General features: G+C 34.5%; 1 protein-coding gene and 1 long non-coding RNA gene across 5 annotated transcripts; one reads left to right on the top strand and one right to left on the bottom strand.

Moving 5' to 3' along the window:
- Nucleotides 1–5288: 5288 nt before the first annotated feature.
- Nucleotides 5289–12948, bottom strand: LOC145589614 (uric acid degradation bifunctional protein TTL-like). 3 transcript variants are annotated; one of them, XM_081646268.1, is made up of 11 exons: nucleotides 12726–12948; nucleotides 12527–12567; nucleotides 11990–12065; nucleotides 11477–11534; nucleotides 11094–11195; nucleotides 9616–9772; nucleotides 8144–8216; nucleotides 7953–8022; nucleotides 7749–7843; nucleotides 7200–7303; nucleotides 5289–5605 (listed from the first exon to the last, which is right to left on the bottom strand). In XM_081646268.1, the coding sequence occupies exons 4-7, from the start codon at nucleotides 11504–11506 to the stop codon at nucleotides 8185–8187; spliced, it is 321 nt and encodes a 106-aa protein (XP_081502394.1). In that variant the 5' UTR covers nucleotides 11507–11534; nucleotides 11990–12065; nucleotides 12527–12567; nucleotides 12726–12948; the 3' UTR covers nucleotides 5289–5605; nucleotides 7200–7303; nucleotides 7749–7843; nucleotides 7953–8022; nucleotides 8144–8184. The 3 variants fall into 3 exon arrangements, with proteins under 3 accessions (XP_081502394.1, XP_081502392.1, XP_081502393.1); XM_081646266.1 differs by having other exon boundaries at nucleotides 11974–12065; nucleotides 12726–12946; XM_081646267.1 differs by lacking the exon at nucleotides 7749–7843 and having other exon boundaries at nucleotides 11974–12065; nucleotides 12726–12947.
- Nucleotides 12949–13211: 263 nt separating this feature from the next.
- Nucleotides 13212–15012, top strand: LOC145587853 (uncharacterized). Of its 2 annotated transcripts, none has more exons than XR_014101451.1 (2): nucleotides 13212–13425; nucleotides 14723–15012. It is a non-coding gene; the product is annotated as an uncharacterized LOC145587853 (long non-coding RNA). The 2 variants fall into 2 exon arrangements; XR_014101450.1 differs by lacking the exon at nucleotides 13212–13425 and adding an exon at nucleotides 13860–14427.

Below are 15012 nucleotides of genomic sequence, written 5' to 3'. Positions count from 1 at the left end.
CTGGGTCTGTTTCCAGTGTTTTACTCTAAAAGGACAAGCCTATAGTCGTACTAAGTCAAGTTTGATCAATTTATTTAAACTTTAATTACTCATATTAATTAATTAAGCAAAGTCAAACAGTTTATTTAAACTTATTAACAAGTCAAACAAACGGTTAGTGTAAACACGCATAGGTTATGCACAAGCAAAGAATGCACGTCAAGTAAGCACAATATGATGCAATGAGTTTGCAACCTAACAATGGCTCTAGTTCTCTAAAGTTCAAGGATAAGGGTTAGTCAAAGAAGGTTCATGGTTATGAGTTCGAATGCACCGCGCGGAAGCCTTACCTTTGGAAGGGTTGGCGCGTGTGGATGGGACCCCGCGAGTTGAACTCGCTTCCATGGTTTGGTGAATCCACAAACTCGGATGTACCCTTCGTTGCCATGAGCGTTCGATTGGGTAGATAGAGTGTGAACTCCCAGAGGGTTATGGTCATGTGTAGAACACTAGAACACATATGGGTTAAGAAAAGTGAGAAAAACTCAATCAGGAAGTAGAATTGAGTTAACAGTACTAGAACTGGGCGAAACAAGAAGGTAGATTTCTGGCTCGGTATTGGAAGAAAATGGCGCGACACAACAGGGCCTATCGCCGGACAATGAGTCTGTCGCCAAACGACATTGCTGCCGCATGGCGACAGAGCCATCGCATTTGCGATGGCATTGTTTTTTTAGCACCAGTTCCTACATGCCTCAGCAGCTTTTTGTTCATGGAATTTTTGAGTTTTTCGTAGTGTTATTTTGAGTCTAGTTGTGAAAGATATTTCCCAAATTTCCTACATGTAAAAATCCTATGTTTTTGACGCATTACGAATGGTCTTTCCAATGCGGACCTTTTTATGCATATGCCAATAATGTCAATCAAAATTACGCACATGAATACTTAGAACTTTTCAAGTCTCATCCACTCATTCTAAATTATTACCAAAATAAATTTTAGAATTAAAATAAAAATCCTCCGCAGTGGAGTCGCCAAAAACTGTAGGGAATAATTCAAGCCATTCCAATTCAAGTCATCCCATACTTGAACCCCACTGTGATCATGCACTTAAGCATGGTGGCGTCCAAAGGGAAGAAAGCTAGAGTAAAAGAGTCGCCAACAAGTTTTAGGAACTTGTAAAACGTTCACGGGGTAAAGGTTACACCCCTTCACGATCCATGAGATCACTAACTCCATAGTGGTTTGGAACCATGACTGGATATTCGGGGATGAAGGTACGAATCCAATCCAAAAGAGAAAGAACTCGCTCTAAAAATAGGCTTCTACTTTATTATTTTCGTATTCATGTGCGCTTTCTGACTAACTTGCAATCAATAGGTTAACCCTAAACCTGTTTAATCTTTGTTGGTCGAATATTAATGCACAAATAAATCTATTATTGACGATCACTTGAATTAAAATCATATTAGCCAAAACAAGATTATTAATTAGCCAAAACAAGATTATTAATTATCTTATTAAGCGTGATTACTATACAAATACAATTTCTTTTAATCCTGCAAGAGAGGGCGTGATCAAGCAATAACAATAATATATCAAGCAACATAATAATATCAATCATCATTATCATCATAATTTCAACAAAGCATAATAACATTATGCAAGATCCTAGGCATGATACTAACAAGATTAATAACAAATCCTAGCACGTCACTAATCAAATAAAGATTAAAGCTTTATCCCTAACATGATACTAACATGATATTAGAAAGAATAAAAAGCACCCTAAACATGATAGCAGAGAGCAATAAAGAACATCCTAACATTATACTAGGAATTAATAAAAACTAAGCATGCTTTTTATATCAAAAGAATAATTAAGAAATAATTAGATTACATACTTTGTTGTCTCGTATCTCTTTCTTTCACGTCGGGGGCGAAAACAACTTCAAACTTGGCAAAGTGTGTTTAGAATTTTCGAATGTGGAATTGTGTTTGTAAAAAAGGTAGGCTAGAAAGAGGGAGAAAGAAAACCTATTAGCTTAGAGAGAGAATAGAATATATGATTGTGACTGATCCCTTGAAAACGGGGAATAAGGACCCTATTTATAAGAAAATAATCCAGAAATGATAGAAAAGAGTTAGAATTTGAATCAGAATAAAACAAGCTCCTGTCGCGAACGACAGGCTCCAGCGCCATGCGACAAGCATCACGCATGGCAACAGACTTGTCGTTGACTTAAAAGATAAAACGCGCTTTTGTACGGAATTCTTTTCCTAATATAATTAAGTAATTAGACTCCGCGTTTATCAGTTTTACATCAGATTTTATCATAATAAAATACTTATTTTATTTGAATTCAAATTCTTTATTTTTCAAAGTTATAATTATTAATCCTAACTCTATTAGAATTTAAAAGAACCTTCTAGATTATTCTAGAAGATTAAAATCAATTCTTATAGCTTTAGGAATATTAATTAATAGGCCCTCCATTAGACCATTGGGCCATAAAACCATTTTGTGCCCAACTTAGTCTTTTGGCCATAACTTCCTCATTATTCATCGGAATTGGGCTTATAATATATCGTTGGAAAAGCTCTTTGTGAGTCCAACCCAACTGGGCACTTATCATGAATCAAACTGAATTGGACTTGCTATTATTATTTTCATAAATAGAGTACGAGAAGGATTATTTTCGAAAATAGAAAGACAGATATTTTATTAAAAACGACCGCATCACTAGACTTTCCACACTTTCACTTCGTTCGATAATCAATGACGTGAAAAATATTCATCACTGGGTTAGGTTTTTGGAGAGACACAATCAGGTGTCTACAGGTATACATTCTCCAAATTAGAAACCAACATGTTGACAGGTCATCTATTTAAGCAAAGAAACCCATGGCCAAAAACAAATAGCCCATAACCGTATGACATTCCCAACATCACCAAAATGATGTACGAATCAGTATAACAATGAAAATCCAAACATACCTTAGTTAGCTGAACCTGCCAGGATACTCCTATCCTCAACTTTGACAAGAGGTGTAAAAGAGCAATTATAATGCAAAATTTAATTGTGTATCCAAAGAAAAATTTCTAAATTTCTAAATTCCTCTCTTTGATTCATTAACCACCATCAAATCTTAAAAAAGTGGGAAAAAAAAAACGAAACTAAAAAACCTCAAATCTAACCAAAGACCTTAGATAGGGAAATTGATAATCAACGATTAGTAAAAACATATTACCTCAAAGTTGCTTCAATGGAGCAAACCAATTTGACTTCTTTTCTTGAGGGCAATAATCTTAGTGTCATCATAATTTAATTTGGCTAATTATAAGTCGATATATATTTCATAAAATAGATTCAAAGATGCAGATTCAATAATCAAATAATTGGAGAAAATATGCAACTAGAAAAAGAAAATCAGGCAAAGAGCTAACAATGCAAAGAAGAATATCTTGCTTTAGAGGAGAGTAAATTTACCACAGTATGACATATGCTATCTAATTGAGGAGAAAGCTCAAAAGTTTAACATCAAATTTGAAGGAACCTCATTGGATGACCCAACTACCGAAAGAAAAACAACATAGTTTAGTTCCAACCCCCTCCTTTTCTCACTTGTTATTCACTCTCAACTGGGCAAACTCCACTAACTGACCACACAATAAGGAAATAGGGGGTTTTTTTTATTACCTTTCATATTTCCCCCTCCAAATCATCCCCAACTAGACAGCCATATATCTTTTGGTCATCAAATGATCAAAAAAATATCCATTCAATTAACACATTTTTACATATAACCTAACTACAAAGAAAATGTTTGCCAGTCAGCGGGTATTCTCCTTATTTACACTCTAATTAACCAGCATACCAAGTCACTATTACTAACATCATTATCACTGTATGTTTGTATCAACAATTCATCATATTCCAATTCCTCATCATCTAAACATTAGTCAATCATCTCAGTTCTAAATATTATAGTCAATTTTGCCTTTCCCCCACAATCTGATCAACCAAACAAGCAAGTTGATCAGACTCAATACAACTTATTTTCAATTTCATGAAATAAAGGTGCGAAAAATGCAGAGAATTGCACATTGATTACAAAAATTAAAATGAAAAAAAATTGAAACAAAAATACCCCAAAATTAATAGAAAGTTTATCATATTTCTCGCTATTTCTCGACATCTCAAGCTCCATCACTCCACTTCCCAATTATACAGTCTTATAAACACCGTACCATAAATTAAATTATATAGGAAATTAAACACTATATGAAATTAAACCCTAAATTGTCAAATTAATACTCGAGAATCATAAAGAAGTAACGCTACCTGGAAGAAAAGCTGATTCAATAGAGGAAAGCTCAAATTAATCTTCAATGCCAACCAAAATCCTCATCCTCCATAGAAGCAACATAACTCAAGAAGACCCAACGGAAAAAAAAAATGAGAATCTGGAGAATAGAAAAAACCAAAAAGATGAGGAATCTAAAAAAACGAAATTGCTTTGGAAATGGAGATGGTAAACTCATAGTATATTGGAGATATTTTATTTTAGGAAATTAATCTTTTTGTATATGCAGTCTTTTCAGTTTAATATTTTTGTATATGTAGTCTTTTCAATTTAATATTTTTTTATACTAGTTGAGCCATCGCGCGCGATGGGCGCGATAGCCCAATAAACACGAATAGAGTGTAGTTAATTTTAATTTATAATAAATGGAACTGTTGGTAATGTTACTAATTCGATTTATTTGCTTGGGTTGGGTTTTGGGTTTAGTTTGAGAATTGATGTTAAATTCTTTATGCGCGCGATAGCTTAATAAAGTAGAATCGAGTGTTGATAATATGTAGTATATGCAAATGTGTAATAGTAAGTGCTATAGTTATTATTAGAAATTATTGCTATTGTGAGAAGAAAAAAAATGTGTGTTTTGTAATTAGCAAAAGCATGGAGCAAATACAAAAGGAACTTTATATATCTAGCCAAATGAAACTACAAGTATTGAAGTTTGATAAAGTGGTATTCACATAAACTGTAAAGGGAATTTTGAAATAAACCACCATAATAAATAACAATAAAAAAAAATAAAAACGTGTCCAGTTTTCTGCAAAATAATTATGGACCATTTTCTTCTTAATTTTTCAAGATTTTAAAGAGTATCAAGCATTAAAACTCAAACAAGATATCAAATCTGCATGTAATAGTGAAAGGGAAGAACAAAATTCATCTATCAAGAGTGGCATTGACTGTATTGGCCATACACAGCGCAATATTACAAAATGCAGCGGACATCATCAAGATAACTGATATTATGAGCTCGTTCAATACATTCGTTAATGACAATTAAACATGTAAAGTATCTTTTCTAAGTAGCAAATAAATAGTAATATAAATAATTGAAAACAATAGAATACACATTTTTCTCAATTATTCTATAGCATTGATAAACCAAATAGACATCGCCAAAAATCCTCATACAAAACAGTCATCCAATTAAGATGGAAATTCGAGTCGCCTCTCAAAATCACAAGATAGAAGAGTACTCAACTATTCATATTATAGTGTTAGTAGGTGATTTACACAAGTCCTTGTGTAAGAAAATAGCCACCTAAAAAAAAAAAAAAAAAAAAAAAAAAAATAGGTAAGCAAAATTTTACCCAAATGAGACATTTTCGACACCTGCAAATCTGCAATAATCTACATTATTCATAAAATAAATATACTTACCAAATACAGAAATTATATAATATTTAGATGTTCATCAAACAAGTCCTATATAGTGTACATTAATTATCTTATTAGAGCTAGACAAGCAAGCACTCGTGGTTCAACTTTTAAAATTGATACAAAGCTTATTCACTATTCTACACACCCCTCTACTGCACGACCTGCTTAAGGAGCAAAGAAGGATTAACATATTAACAAGACTTACAAGGACACATGATAAAACATTCATATGAATTCCAAGTATAAGCTAAGCAAGCATACAACACAATTAACTTCCCACAATACATTCCTTAACAACATTGACCAATGAATGTCTAATATACATAATACCCCTTAACATAATACAGTTATATATGATTGTATAACACCTATGCTTTCCTAGGATCACCTTTTGACGTATCCTTTCTTGATTGCAATACATCAAATATCCAATTGATGAATTGAGCATAACAAGAAAGGCAACAAGAATATACATGATGTCTATCTTCCACAGTAAAACACCTATTATAACCACATATCAAATATATCCTTTTATGTACATCAAAAAGACCAGAGATCAAGAAGAGGACTCAGCTTATGGAAGGTGATATAACACAATGGTCATCAAGGTGCGACAAGCATCATTTAGATTCTACTCATTCTCATTTCCTTCTTTTACTTCTAATTCTAACTCCAACCTTTTGTTTAAAATTTTCACTCCATTTCCTTCCACCCCCTCTCTCTCTCTCTTACTCATCTAATCTAGTTTCACACTACCTCCTCATCTCTTTCTCTCTCTCTCTCTCACACACACACACACACGCACCTAATCTAGTTTCACACAAACTCATCATGTTTCTCTCTCTCATGCTCATGTAACACACTACATCCTCATGTTTTTCTCTATCTCTTGCTCATCTAATCTAGTTTCACACTACCTCCTCAATGTTTCTTTCTCTCTCTCTATCTACCACACTACCTCCTCAATAATGCTTCTCTATCTCTTTCTTACACACTAATATATATATGCTAAAATAAGCATTAAATTTTGAGGATGAACAAAGCCCAAAGCCCAAAATGACAATCAGTAATACCATTAAGAGATGGACTAATGGACAAAGTGAAAATATTTAGCCATGCAACCAACACCTATCACGGGGTATATGTTTGATAGGGAGTGTAGGTGGGATTGAAAAGTTTAATACCCAACTCTCAAATTCCCATATTTGTTAAGGGATAAGGGGAACAGGAGGTTTCTGCTCCACCCAACCATTTCTAGTGCAATTTTGAGATAAGTAATTATCAAGGACACAAATAAAGAAAATTATGATAAAAATTAACAACAAAAAAAACATTGGCAACATTGCCTAAATGGTGCATGGAGTTTACACGTTTTTAGCCAGAAATGCACATAGTAGGAGAGAAAGGACATAACAAAGTCGGAACAAAGAACATTTAATAGGAAATAAAATGGGTATTGATAAGAGCATGACTACCATGGGCATTTGATCAATGTCAGCATCATTCTCATGTTCAGCTATCCAGTTGACAACACCCTCAAGACTGGAATTACCAGAGCATAACAGCCACATTATGTTCCCTAAAATCATATAAGTAGCAAACTTGAATAAGAAAAGATAACAATGCAAGTACCAAAGCACAACCTCCAGATATATTGAAATTACACAACTTAATTTCCATTTACAGTAGCAATTATTATTGTTAATTCACGTTACCTTTGTACTATTTCAAATCAAAACCCAAATCAAAACCCAGAATTTCAAATCAAAACCCAGAAATTAAAACCCTAAAGCTAGAAAGAAAAGGAAAAATTGAAAACACACCTTTCAATTTCGAGAGTAGACTAAATAGTGATTCCGAAGAAGATAGAAGATAGAAAATTCTTGCAAGTAGCTGTGATAGGACTGTATATAAATATAGTTGTTCACGTTTAATATATTCATATACAGTCCCGTCACAGGTTGTAAACAGAAAAGCAGATTGTAATTAACTGTACAATAGGTTTCTGCACTTAGGATTCAAACCTTGAGCTTTGAGAACATGCGAACTCCTTTAGCAACATCAATAAATGCCAGCTTTTAAGGAGTGTAACAATAATTGCTGCTGTAAATGGAACAACCTGACAAAAATATGCTACAAAATTCAACAAATGCAAGGGAAAAGAACTATATTTCCATTTTTACTCCACTTTTTCTTTTAATCCTAGAATAAGCACAGGCAACAAGAACCTGACACAAAGTTAGATGAATGTCACCAGTCCCCGGTGGCATGTCAATCACAAGGCAGTCGAGTTCCCCACTGCAAATTATGAAACTAGTCATATACTTAATTTTTTCAACTAACGATAGTAAGGAGTCATTTATCTTTAAATTAGTTCAAAAAAATAGTTAGATATACGTGGGCAGGTTCCAAGTAGTACCTGATCGTCATCCCCTTTGCTGTCCCACTATAGTATGAACACTACTCTTCGCATCTTTCGCTTCCCTGTATGCCTGCAACAACGATTAAGAGTAACAACGAAGTTACAAATCCAGTGAGACTATGAAGAGTTATATATAGGGTTTTTTTTATCATTTTTTGTTCATGAGAAAAAAAAGGGGAGGTAACTATCAGATAGAAGTATCTGGATACAAAGAGTTATAGAAACTCCAAATCATTTTTTTCCACCTCAATGCATTTAGCTCAATGCCAAAACTTATTAGACCCCTTAACTACTTACGGAATATTTCTTTCTTTATTCACACTTTTGGAGTATTTTTAAAATCATAATCGCCGGTACAGAACAGGGTAAAAGAAATAGAAGTAATAAAATCCGTCCTTTTTATACTTCATATGTTTTAACGACAGAAGAGCATGCATTAAGATAAAAGGAAATGTACTTTCTTGTAAGAAGATGATTCTAACAAAGAATAAAGGTTATCTTCTTGCAGCAAAGAATATTCTATCTTTACTTGCCCAACACCATTCACCTTAAAGAGTCATATTACCTAAGAACATCTTCCAAGTTTTCGCAAGTAACCCACCTTTAATTATAAAGTACCCTGACGTCCCCTGCATTTCACAAGATATAATGCTCCTACAAATAACCTCATCGAAATCACATATCTGAACAATACCATCCATTTATGGAAGATCTTCTCAGTCAAGTGAGGTACCTCTACATTTACCCCCAATAATGCAGTATTTCTATCCTCAGGGGTAAATGTGTATATTTTCGAGTTTTTATGACTAATGTTATCTAGAGGCATTTTGACTAATAATCTCTGTTGTTAGGTCGAAGTTTATTGGGAGAGATCAATTCCAAATTATTAAAACCCCAGAATTAGCCCTTGTAAATAACCATTCCAACTTATTACCCATAAATTCACTTTTTTTTAAATAAAGAATTCATCTATTTATAATACTAATTACTAAGCTATCAATAACCACTAATATGAATACATGATTAGAGGACATTCACAGCAAATATGAACAGGCCCTTACTCACAATGAAGCTAAACAAGTCATCTTATCCCACAACAAATCAGCACTAAAAAGTGATTCCCTTGAAAATACAAGCATATGAGGGTATATTGAAATTTTAATTAATAAATGGTTAGATTAACCATTTCTGGAAGTCATGAACCTCTAACCTGCAAATTAGTTTTGGGTTTTTTCTTCAAGCCACTTAGTCTTAAACGGTCAAAGCAGCTCAAAATTTAGCTTGACATGGTATTTCTTCTTTATCTCGAGTCTTTGGTATTTAGATTATTTCCTTAATTAATCTTAGTTGTGTCAAGACGTGTTGGTGCATTTGTTTGAAGGCACCTCAGAGACTTCTGCCACATGGGCTTAAGCCTACCATAATACAGCTACAAGCTGACTATCAAAGCATTTCTAATAAAACATTACCATTAGCTTTTGCGGTGACAGATGCAGGTTGATATTCAGTGGCTGCATCAGTGCTTGATTTTGCCGAGAAGAGTTTGGCAAGACGCAGTTCTGTAATTTTCATTTGTTCCTGAGCTGCTATTTCAAGCTCCACTACAGGTCTGTTTGAGTAGCGTCTCTGCAATCAGTAAACAAGAGTCATCAACATCAAATTAATGACTAACATTTGCCACTCTAAAAGAAGGAAGCATGCTGCCACAATAGTCTTAAACAAGCTTAACATCTATTCGCCCCACTTTCAGAATAACCAATGTTTTATTTTGCAGATGAAACTACATTTCTTATACTTCATGTAGACACAACTTCCAGAAAAATAAATGCTCATTAAAAACATCAGCCATAACCCTGAAGACACTTATCTCTAACGAGGATATGAATTCTTAGCCAACAGTTTGTATTTCACCCAGACACCATAATTAGCTTGATCCACATTGTATAGAAAAACTATGAATTCACTCTTGCCAGCTAGTTTCTCCTCTCTACCATACTCTTTAATTATCCATTCTTTAGGAAGTTTGAGACAAAAGATTGACTGGAACCGGCAAACAAGTAAATCTAGAATGTATATCTGTATATGTAATATACAATAAATCTTTTATAATAAGGACTATATTTGAGAATGCCTTGTCCCTGCACGTGTCCAATTCCAGGACAAGGTCCCAGTATCCAAGGTTTAGAACCTCATCATGTCTTTTTGAGATGTATGTAGACCTGTCTCTTGTATGGACATACCCATGACCAAGTAATACAGTGTTCAAACACTAATTTCTAATTTCCATACAATTCAAGTTGTCAAATTGAAATTTCTTCTGAGTTCCAGTCAGCTAAATTATGGCATGCTCTTAGCATGTATTCTGAATTGAACATTGATAGTCCCAACTCTATAAGATATACCATATAACATATTTACAGCCTAGGTGTAGTAGCAAAAGTAAACCTCACTTCAAGAACAAGAAAATTTCCATACTTATCGGGCGATTTTGGCAAGCAACTCCTCCCCCCTAACCCCACAAAGAACATTTCCATTTGTTCACCAATATGACTATATCCATATCATCAAAGATTCAAAGGTGTAGTTGTTCCTTATTCTTATTAAAGCATTCATAGACATGCAGATCTATAGAATTCGTCAAGTGATGTGCCATTGCTATGCAAATATATGAGGTGTGAAGCTTGGGGAAATATGGAGTAAAATAGTTTCAGCAAGATGTTGACTTATTCAAATCTAGTATATTAATTGAATCAAGCAGCAACACAACATAAACTTCCCTGACAATAAAATAGTTACACATTCGGATATGCCTTCAAATTCAGAATAGATGAGCTGATGAAATTGAACAAGTTGCTAATAACTCCAAAATCAATTAACATTCGATTTATGAAATTTGTTGTACAGAAAAGCTTCCTCGTAGTAAAGTTTAAAAGATTTAAAACCTCACCTTCAATTCAGCTAGAATTTCTGCAGTACTTCTCCCGGATGCACAAATAAGAAAGACAAATCCAAATTTTTGCTTATACCGGGCATTCCACTCAGTCAGTTCCTGCACAACACAGGTATGGAAACAATAGTCTATGTATTTGACATGTTCACAGCTTCAGTAAAGACAAGGACCATAATTAGGACCAATAAGTAGAAATTTGACAGAATATAGATATGTAGTACAAATGACCAATTATATATATAGTCAATTTTCATGCCAAACTGCCCTACTAAATCCCAGTATGCAAGTATGAGTCATAAGCTAAGATCACTAATTCACTATGTTTTGTCAACGCAAAACACTGTCGATAATATAATTCGTACAAATTAATACATACAAACCTGTAATGTAGTGGAAGTAGATGATTTCATAGCAGTTGATTGCTCTCCCTTGCTCCACCTACACAGTAAGAATTTCAAAGTAAAATTATTAGAGGAAGTATAATACTTCGTACATTAAATAAAACAAAATGGAAACGAAAGCGTAAAACCCAAGAGATCACGCCAAATTGATCTTGTAATCATGCCAGCCAATCATAATCTTGCTCAATGCGTTAGGGTATAAGCAATATAAACTCCATCAAGCCCTTTACTTTGAAGGCTTATCTCAAACACACAAGTACACAACAACTAACTTATGAATGATTTGATCCCGCAATCAAACCCTTCAGGATATAAAATTAACTTATGAATGATTTGATCCCGCAATCAAACCCTTCAGGATATAAAAAATATATTTGATTACAACATCATAATCATCTAAAAATAAACAAATCAGCAAGAACCCAGAAAAAAAAAAAAGCTGATCTCAATAATCAAAGAGAGAGAAAAGACTCAACTGAGCAAAAGTCTCACCAACATGTGAAGAAGAAGGAGATTGGCCAATCTGAGGATGAGCTGAGAAAGCTTCAAGCCACCCATAAACATCAACCTGCAAATAATTTAAAATTAACAAAGAAATGAAGCAAAATTGTTAAAATTAGAAGAAATTGGGAAAATTGAGACCTGGTTGAACCAAATGTTTGAAGCAGATTCAATAGCATGATGAAGATTGGAAAAAGGGGATAAAGCCGCCATTTGTTTGGCGAACTTAGTGATACTATATGAACTTCCCAAATCATTACATATTAACAATAACTCTATAATCATTCGAAATATTACAGATTTTGGCAAAAATTTGTAACCTTTTTGTTCTGCAATTAAAACAAATGAATTGCCCCTACTAAATACCAATTTCACCTAACTATCAAATTCAATATAGCATCTTTACATTAACTGACCAAATTAAATATAATTTGATAAGCATTAATCTTTTAAAACAGATAGCTCACCCATTCATGTCTATAAAATTACATTGAAAGTTCATGAAGCACATATGAGCAGAAAGTAAACCTTATAGAACGCTGATGCTGAATCGGATTTCAAGCAAAGGCCTAATCAAAACAATAGAAACAGGGAACATAAAGCAAATTCCATTAGCCAGAAAGCATGAATATTCATATATTATTTCAGGGAAAACATCAAATTAATCATGGTGTAAGACTGTAAGAGCTAGGTTATGATCAGTTAAAAAAATCAAATTATGACATACCTCGCAAGCTGCTTCAATGGAGGGGATAGCTTAGAAGTTCCTTCAATGGAGGATCGGAGAGATTCACCACCGCCCTTGGGTAAGTGAGAAACATATGGCAGAAAGAAAGCATATGGCAGAAAGATTGGTTCAAAGGAGAGAGAAAGCAAAAGGAGAGATGGAGTGAGAAAGATTGGTTCAAAGGAGAGAGAAAGCAAAAGGCAGAAATAAACGGTGGAGCAGGAAAGGGGAAAAAGCAACTGAATTTGAAGACTAAAGTCAATTAACAAGTAAAATAAGAAAAAGAAAAAAAAAGAAGCAAGGGTATAATCGGCACTACACTGTAGATTTCAAATAGTGACTAGAGTTTAGTTTGTATATAAACTCAATTCTACACAGTTGAATACAGATACACTTTTATCCCAATTTCTACATGGTATCTCACAGCTATAATTTTCTAGATCCATTTTTTTTTTTCCTTTTTTTTTCTTTTTTCTTTCATACATCCTCTGCTTTTTTATTTAATTGACAAACTCCTTCAAGATGCTATTTCATTATCCGGCGTCACTTTGGCTCCTATTTCTACAAGGTGCTTATTTCGTCTCTTTTGCTTGGCCGCTCAATTCCTTTATCATGACAGGAGGAGAAAATAATGTCAAGACTCCACAACTAATCCATGACCCATCATCAATTTATTTCCTTCACCCCTCTGAAGGTTCAGGTATGTCCCTAACCAAGTATATCTTATCGGGTGATGATTACGATGTTTGGGCTAAGGCTATAATTAATGGATAAGAGGGAAAGAACAAGCAAGGATTTGTTAATGGTGAAATTGTTAATCCCACTGATGAAAACAGTCTAGAATTTATTGCTTGGCGTGCTAATAATTCAACTATTTGTGGATGGCTTTTTAATTCAATTGATGCTACTATTCAACCTAGTATTGCTAGCCATAAGATAGCTAGTGAGATGTGGAGTGATTTAAAAGAAAGATATGTTGTTGTTAATGGACCTCGTACTCATCAATTGAAATCACAATACCATTCTTTACAGCAAAAAGGTCTTAATGTGGTTACTTATTATAATAAATTTAAAGCTTTGTGGGATGCTCTTTATGGCTCTAAGGATATTAATTGTGGTTGTGTATGTGCGGCAGCAACTAAACTCCGTACATGAGCAGAGAATGCTAAGACTCGTGATTTTCTTTTGGGTCTTGATGATACTCAGTATGGGGCTATTTGGACCCAAATCTTAGGTATGGATCCATTCCCTACTATCAATAAAGCATTTTCTTTGGTATCTTAAGAGGAGAGACATAAAAATATTGTTCGAGGTCGATATGTAATGAGCTTTGCAACACAGTCTTCAAATTCTCCTGCACTCACCACCCCTCGTTTTGCACCAAATCCCAACCAGCCCCTATCGTGTACCCATTGCAATAAACTTGGTCATGACTATGACCACTGCTATCAGCGTCTGGGCTATCCTAATGGGGGTCAAGGTCGTGGTAAAGGTCGTCCAAGCCGTGGTCGAGGAGGTGGAACTCAGGGCCACAGGCAGTCCACTACTACACCTACAGCAGCTGCAACACAGGATGCCCGAACCACTGATGGCTTAGCATAGCAACAACAAGCATCTTCTTCTATTCCAGGTTTAACCACTGAGAAAGTGCAGCATCTTATGAGTCTTCTTGACTTTTCTCCATCATCCGAAAAGTTGTATGGTAAGCATGTGTTTGAGACAAGCGTCTGGTTTCTTGATAGTGGTGCCTCACATCATATGACATGCACACTTGAGCATTTGTTTGATTGCACTGACCTTTCTCCCACACTTGTGAGTCTTCTTGATGGTGTACAAACCTCTGCTACAAAGCAGGGCAATGTTCGTTTGAGTTCTGAATTAACTCTTCACAATGTGTTATATGTTCCAAACTTAAAATGCAATCTGATTTCCATTGGTCAGTTGATTTTGGATTCAGATACTATTATCATGTTCACTGAAAATTATGTATTACACAGGACCATATGTCGAGGATCTTGATTGGACTGGGTGAGTTTCGGAATGGGGTGTACTTTTTCAAGCCGGTGGCCAAGCAAGTCTTCTCTCATGCTACAATTGCAGACACGACTCTTTTGGTGCATCAGCGTCTTGGACATCCTTCAAGTCAACATTTATCTTTTATTTCTAGTGCTAGTAAGAATAGTAAAATAAAGAAATTGTTAGATCGTTGTGATGTTTGTCCCCGAGCTAAACAAACTCGTACTGTTTTTCTAATTAGTGAGAATAAAGTAGAAGATTTGTTTGATTT

The sequence above is a fragment of the Chenopodium album genome, chromosome 17 (assembly GCF_948465745.1).
Source record: "Chenopodium album chromosome 17, dcCheAlbu1.1, whole genome shotgun sequence".
NCBI classification, from domain to species: domain Eukaryota; kingdom Viridiplantae; phylum Streptophyta; class Magnoliopsida; order Caryophyllales; family Amaranthaceae; genus Chenopodium; species Chenopodium album.
This window is presented reverse-complemented; position numbering and strand designations above follow the sequence as displayed.

Coding starts and splice junctions, on each gene's coding strand:
- LOC145589614 (XM_081646268.1), bottom strand. CDS start 11,506: ATGAAATCATCTACTTCCACTACATTACAG. Junction 11,196..11,476: donor CTACTTCCACTACATTACAG/GTTTGTATGTAT, acceptor TGTGTTGTGCAG/GAACTGACTGAGTGGAATGC. Junction 8,217..9,615: donor TGTCACCGCAAAAGCTAATG/GTAATGTTTTAT, acceptor TCGTTGTTGCAG/GCATACAGGGAAGCGAAAGA.